General features: G+C 32.7%; 1 protein-coding gene across 1 annotated transcript; it reads left to right on the top strand.

The window, feature by feature from the left end:
* Positions 1–2573: 2573 nt before the first annotated feature.
* On the top strand, positions 2574–4194 carry LOC111416543 (leucine-rich repeat-containing protein 34-like). The gene is made up of 3 exons (XM_023048597.2): positions 2574–2731; positions 2787–3687; positions 3745–4194. The coding sequence occupies exons 1-3, from the start codon at positions 2625–2627 to the stop codon at positions 4018–4020; spliced, it is 1284 nt and encodes a 427-aa protein (XP_022904365.2). The 5' UTR covers positions 2574–2624; the 3' UTR covers positions 4021–4194.
* Positions 4195–7459: the final 3265 nt, after the last annotated feature.

Genomic DNA, 7459 nt, shown 5'->3' with positions numbered 1-7459 from the left:
ACCTATAAACTTAATTTCTTTTGGTTTGTATAAAATAGGGTTAGTGTACAAAAGATGGCGACACCTTAAACTGTTAAATTTTATAAATTTATATTAATAAATTATTTATAATTTACAATAAAACTCTCTTTATTTTCTCATTATGTTTTAAATAATGTTTATAAGATACAAATTTTAACAAAATCTGCAATATTAAAAAATAAATAAAATAAAAGTTGTGTAACTTAACAATAGATAGCGACACCACCATTTGTAACTGTCAAAAATAATAATTTTTAAGAATTTTGAAACTGAAAGAACGTAGAGTTTTATTGGAGTTTGTATATCTATTAACATTGTTTTATCAGTTTTCCCGTTTTTGTATCGTAAAATGTTTTAATGTACCTGCTATTAACTGCGAGTAGAACATCAACTATAGGAATACAGGGCCGAATTCCCCATCAACTGTAATTATGTATGTTGCAGTAAAAGCTGAAAGACTATTATTATGTGAATTCTTGTAGTGCTCGCGGAATAACTATTGCTATAAGGAGGCTTCGAAAAGTAGATAATAATATGGAGATAGTCTCAGTCAACTACTGTTATATTTTGGAAAGAGTGATTGAAAATATATTCTTCTCTTTGTAAACTGAAGCACTGTGAATGGATGTTGGAGGACTAAACTGGAAAACGTGTATGTGCAGAAAGCTAAGGTAAGTTAAGTTACTTAGCCAAGATAAGATAACTTAGGCAGGAACCTAAGTAAGTTTGCAAGTAGATAATAATGATGACCACGAAGATTAAACGATGTGATAATTTCATACAACTGTCTGTTTTAAGTGTATAATTTTATTTTTATTTGTAAAAGTGTCCAATGAAGCATGATATCAGATTATCTCAAAAATTAATGTTATTCTGACATATAATATAGTATTATATGTCAGAATGGTACAGAATTAGATTCGCAAAACACACAGAGTTAGTTGGTGGAGGAACAAATGAAAAACGCTGTTCTAAACGTACTTAGCATATATCAAGATTAGGAGTCTCTCTTAAAGCTTATATAAATGGTAAAACATTTATATAAGCTGTTACTATGATTAGGACGATAAATGTATTTAAAAAATATACGACGCGCGACGGTTTATTTCAATCCAAATGTCTTAACATAATAATGAGATCTCGTCCAATGGCTGCTCCTGAAACACTACTAGGTTTCACACCACTTCATTTATACATACTAAAGGAGACAGCTTTGATTGCCTTATCACTGAAAACATGCTCTTTACTCAAGTTGATGCAGGGTAACTTCAGAGGACACCACGAAATCCTCAAGGATCCACGTCTAAACCACTGGATTGAAATTAAAACGCACCTTATAACGACAGAATATAATTTGGTCTAGTCGTATAAGGTCATATTCAGAAGCAGGAATGATTGCACGAAGGGCAAGCCTTAACTTAAAAGAGGAGCCATTGTCTGGTACACCGATGTTTCAAAGACTGTTGGATCCGGAGTTGGATATGGGCATTATTAAATTGTCCCTTAGCTCGGACATAATCATTTTTTAAGCAGATGTTCTTGCCATAAACTTCTAGAAACTCGGGAAGAAACAGAAAGGTACATCGATAAACATTTTCAGTATTCCAGTAACGTGAGAAATCCCGAAAATGATGATACTTTATGATGGGTTCCAGGTCACAAAGACATTGAGGACAATGAAAAGGAGGAGAATCTAGCTAAAGAGAAACGAAAACCCCCTTTATTGGACCCTAACCCGGCTGTGGACTACAAAAATGCCACTTAAATCAGGCAATCAATAGTTTGGAGGCCTCAAAGGTTACGCTGGAAAAAACTTCCAGGTCACAGACAGGCGAAGAGTATGATAACTCCGCAGCAAAACTAAACCAAAGCGGTTTTATACCTCAGCAAAGGTGATCTAAGATCGCTCTTAAACTTCGTGATGCGTACCTAAAATACCACCTCTTCCATATTGGACAAGCTGAGGATGAAACTAGTCGACTTTGCAAAGACGAGTCAGAGATTGCTGAACATATACTGTGTGAATACGTCGCCAGAGGTCGTCTAAGACACAAAATTTTCAGTAAAGTACACCTACCGACATAAAGGAACAAGACCTTGGAGCAATACTAAGATTGATCAAGAACCTACATTTGCCCTGAACTTTTCAACGGCTTAAGTTGTAATAGATCAGCCCGGCAGCAATAACAATAACATTAATGGTTTCAATTCAACGATTTTCGCAGAGCCACAACAAAGACATTCAGTACTAGTAACAGGAAGAGTGACAAAAAAAAGGAAACTGCAGTTATTACCTAAACCTACTTTAAACTGAACCACATTGTTTTACATCTCAAATGGATTTGGGTAAATTTAACATTCCTGTATCTGTGTTATTTTTATTTAAACGCAGATATTTTTATTTTAAAATTATAAAAATGCGCCTTGTACAATGTATCTATAATGTATAAGTGAAAGAGATGTATTGTTATACGAATTTTAATTAATTAAAAAAGTATAGATGAATACCATTAATATAGTTGACGTTAACATTTTTACTCTGTAATATTCATTTTGACATTTCAAAACTTGACTGTTTTATTTTAAAACGTTTTCATATTATTATGGAAAACTTATTAACGCCAATTTTTTTACAATTGTTCTGCGAGAAGAACTCAGACGGAACAAAATCTTTGAGATTAAAAGGCAGGGAATTAGACCAAAGAAAGGGGTTAGTTGCAAAAATTAAAAACCCTTCATTTTTTAAAAATCTTTGTTTTATAAAGGGTACGTTTAGATTGTTCGGATATGATGCCAATTTGCGACTTTTTAAATGATAATCCAGATGTAGTCGATTTAGATATATGTTACAACAACATTGGTGATAAAGGAATGTACCTTTTCAAAACGATGTATCTTAAAAATGAGAACAACATGAGACATTTAAATATGGCTTCGTGTAGTTTAACATGGAAATCGATCGAACAACTTTATATGGTAGTGGATACTTTAAAATTAAAAACTTTAAAATTAACAGGAAATAAATTAGGAAAGGAAGGCGGGCGTTTCATTGGAATGTTATTGCAAAAAAATAATACTATAACTCATCTTGATTTAGGCGATACAGATCAAACCATGGCTAGCGTCCCTTTTCTTATGACAATTTTAAGATCAGATTATTCAACGAATACAAGTATAAGAATTTTTGATATGTCTAGAATAATTCCAAGTAGTTTATATTATACCTATGATAGCGGAGATTTAGCAGAACATCTTGGAAATATGTTAAAAATGAATACAACATTATATGAACTTCATATGCAAAAATGTGGATTTGATGGTCATGACATTGAAAGAATGCTTTATGGAATGAAATTTAATACAACTCTTATAATGTTGGATTTAGGTAACAATCAATTTGGTGATCATGGAGTAGAATTAATCGCGAGATGGTTACGAACGAGACCACCACTTTTAGGGTTAAATGTTTGTGGAAACAGCATAAAAGGAACTGGATGTAAAGCATTATCTAAACATCTTCCATTTTCGAAAATACGCCTTTTGGATATTTCAAGAAATTGCATCGATGATATTTCTATAAGAGATTTATTGTATACAATTAAGAAACCGTATCAAATGAGAATGCTTTATATGTGGGGAAATAACATTGGAAAAGAAGCGTTATGTGTAAGTTCTTAATACCTATTCATTTATAAAAATAAAAATAAAACTCGTTATTTTTAGGAACTGGATAGATTAATAAAGGTAGGCGCATTTGATCCTGAACGACTTGACGTGAGAATTTACGAAGTTGATGGACTCTTATATCACGCTTACGTCCCTGAAGATCACTATAAGCATCGCTATTACGGGGTTATGGATCATGGGTGTGCGGTTGAACTTAAAATTAAACGGAATATCATCGAAGATGAATTCACTTATCCGAGAAATTTGACTAACTTTAAATATTATAACAAAATTCCCGCCGCACCAGGTAGTCCAAGAAAACCGGTTTGCTAAAATAAAATGTATGTCAATAAAAAAAAATAAAAGTTAAAGAATAACAAAAGATACAAGATTTCGATCGTTAAAATTAAATGTTAAAGCTTCAAAAAGGAAACACCAAAAGACATAGAGGAAGTCACAAAACAGTTCATATTTTATCTTCTTCAGTGTTTTAGTACTTCTTTTACGACCTCGGACATAAACTCCAAGTCTTCGAAGACGTTGCAGACATAAAGAAAACGTAACTTTGCGTAACATACATTTGTTTTTGGGTTAAAAAATTTATCTTTAATTAAATCTTTTTAGACGGTTAGAATAATTTTGAATGGGTTTTTTTGAAAAACAAAATAAACAATAATAATTCACAAAACTTTAATCAATAGCAAATGTATAATATAAAATTAAACAAAAAGGATATACAAAAAAGTGCAAAAGCAAAAATATACCGTCAGAAGATCAGCAAAAAGGACGTTTAAATGAATTTATATATTCAGTGTTAATTATGATTATTCTGCATTAGTGGAGAATTAAGCTATGAAAAAATTGCAGATATAACTAAAAACATAATTAGATGCACTACGCAAATGATATAGTAATTCTAAGTCGTACTAAGGAAGAACAGAAGAAACATTTTACTCAACTCACAAAAGAAACCTCAAAAAAGAAGGCAAATCAAATATTTTCCGGCCTTTTTTTAACGCTCTCATTCACACATCTATTGAGCAACGCATTATTATTAAATTTTTGTCGCAGGAGGGAGTAGAACCTGCCTAAATTTTGCATCGACTAACTCAGTTCGCTGAAATAACGCTTTCAAGGACACAAATCTACGACTGACACATAAAATTTCCCGATGACCGAAAGTCAGTGCCAAATGAGACCCATGCACACCAACCGCGAACAAACACCAATGAGACGAATTTTCTTGCAATCCTTGAGATGACTGAAGGAAACCGTCTACTTACAATATGAGAAATTGCTGCATACGTCGGAATATTAATAAAATCAAATAATATATCAAATGAATATTAAATCATTTCAGATGATTTGGGTTACTGAAAAGTGTCGGCAAGGCGGGTTTCACGTATTTTGACAAAAGATCATGTAAGGTCAGACTTTTTGGTGTATCATTACACCCCGGAGTTAAGTAGACAAGCATGGAATGGCGAAAACCTGGAGAAGAAGCACCACGGAAAGCCAAGACTCGTCGTTCTGCTAGTAAAGTTCTTGTAACGATTTTTTGGGATTGCATATTGCTCATTGATGCGTACTACTGCCAACTGCTTGATGAAGTGAAATTGGCCTATCGACGAAAAAGGAGAGACATGCCTATTTGAATTGCGATTCAGCTCCATGATAACGCTTGACCATACACAGCTACATTAACCCAAAGAAAATTGTACAAAATTCATTGGAAAACACGGGAACATCCGGCCTACAGTTGTTATCTATCGCCGTGTGACCACCACATGTTTAAGCTACTCAAAGAAGAACTGGGAGGTCATCACTTTGATGGTGACGAAGATGTAGAAACGTTCGACCAGATTCATTCTTTAATGACGGAATTAAAAAACCTCCAATTCGGTGGGAAAAATGTGTGAATAAAAGAGCAAAACTCCGATTCATATTTGATTCGCCCTCGTATATGGAGACTAGAAAAATCCAAAGAAGAGACATCGAGGCTAGAATACATAGCGGCAATAGGTGCTGCTTTGCCTACAAACACCTAATGATGAGTAAAATACTAGGCAGATAATCGAAACTCAAGATCTTCTCTGGATGTGGGGCATGAACCAGATCGACTGGAGATTAAACAAATTACAAGCCAATTAAAACCGTTTGAAAGAAGGATTTTACGATGTATGGACCGAAACAAGATAATGTTGGAATGTGGAGAATAATAATGACCCATGAATTGGACTATCTCATTGATGCTGCAGATATAATACGACACATAAAAGCACTGAAAATAGCATGGAACATCTACAAGGGATGCAGAGAGACGGAGGAGTAAAGAGAATTGTAGAACGGATGATCAAAAATCTGACAGATCAGAATGGCAATGTGTTGACGATGCAAGTTAAAGAGAATAGCAACATATAGTACTATTTCTTCTGATCCTGGCAATTTGGTAAGAATTCTGCTATGTTTAGATTTTTATCGTTGAGTGGACCATTTGTTCTTATCAAATCATAGCAACTCTTTCTCAAACTACAACCTCAGTGTTAAAACAGAAATCATTTTTGCGACAGAGACCTTATACTTATTCTAGAAAAACGCATACAAATACTTTGGTAGAAAAATTGGCTATTTTCTCTGCTGAAAAACTAGATATTAAGACTAATGGCGTGATAGTTATGACAGATTTTTTGAAGAAATAGATTGCCAACTTAACACATACACTATAAGAGTGGATTATGATTTCTTGCTGCATTAGAAAAATCGTCCAATTTTGACATTTTGTGATTTATACTATATAACTAGAAACTGATAATAGATAAATGTGAAATAAGTATGGATTATCATTTCTTGATGCATTAAGAATATTTTTTATTAATAACGTTTTTCTCCATCAGTTGTAGTAGTTATATTACAGTTGATTTTATTAAGAACAATCATCCAATTTTGACATTTTGTGATTTATGCTATATCACAAGGAACAGTAAAACAGTTGTTACAGTATTTAGAACTATTACTTTTTAGGAACAGAAACATATTGCAGCTGTTCCACAAAAATACTAGTTTATAACATCTCTACATCCTTATTTCACATAAAATATTGTAACTTTTTATAGTATTTGCTAATACAAATTTAACTCTCATTTTTTTTCCAAATAGAACATCATAATTTATAATTCTAACATTTCGTTTTTTAATACTTTATTATTTTTGTAAACTATTTTTCCCATTTGTCTTTCCCAAAACATTCCAAAGCTTTTAATTAATTAGTCAATAAAAGTTTAGAAGATGCGAAACGTTCAAATGAAATCTTTAAATAACACAATATAAATGAGAAAATAGACTAAAATCGTGTTTACGATCTCGGAAGGAAAAAAACGGGTAACGAATCAATAAAAAAAAGTCGTTTCAGTGCCAGTTAATCTTCATAATCGCCAGAACGTTGGTCGTTTGATGTCCGCTCGTCCATGATTAACGAAATAAATGTTCTCGAAATTTTTTTAATTAAGAAAAAAAAGTGTTTAAAAATTTTGAACTGGTATAAATAGACTTTGGGGAGCATTTTATTATCTACGATTTACGGTGGATAATCTACGAAAATAGACATTAGACACATCAGACGGCAACAAAACTCTATTTATATTCGAATTTGGGTTAGGATTTTGCTACAGTTCTAAGAATTTTATATTCCCGGTCGATGTACTGCCAACTTTCCATACTAATAAATTTTACCAATAAATCATATTACTTTTCCAGCAAAACTTATCGCCTAGGT

This window comes from Onthophagus taurus, chromosome 6 (genome assembly GCF_036711975.1).
Source record: "Onthophagus taurus isolate NC chromosome 6, IU_Otau_3.0, whole genome shotgun sequence".
In the NCBI taxonomy this organism is placed as follows: Eukaryota; Metazoa; Arthropoda; class Insecta; order Coleoptera; family Scarabaeidae; genus Onthophagus; species Onthophagus taurus.
This window is presented reverse-complemented; position numbering and strand designations above follow the sequence as displayed.

Coding starts and splice junctions, on each gene's coding strand:
- LOC111416543 (XM_023048597.2), top strand. CDS start 2,625: ATGGAAAACTTATTAACGCCAATTTTTTTACAATTGTTCTGCGAGAAG. Junction 2,732..2,786: donor GAATTAGACCAAAGAAAGGG/GTTAGTTGCAAA, acceptor TGTTTTATAAAG/GGTACGTTTAGATTGTTCGG. Junction 3,688..3,744: donor TTGGAAAAGAAGCGTTATGT/GTAAGTTCTTAA, acceptor CGTTATTTTTAG/GAACTGGATAGATTAATAAA.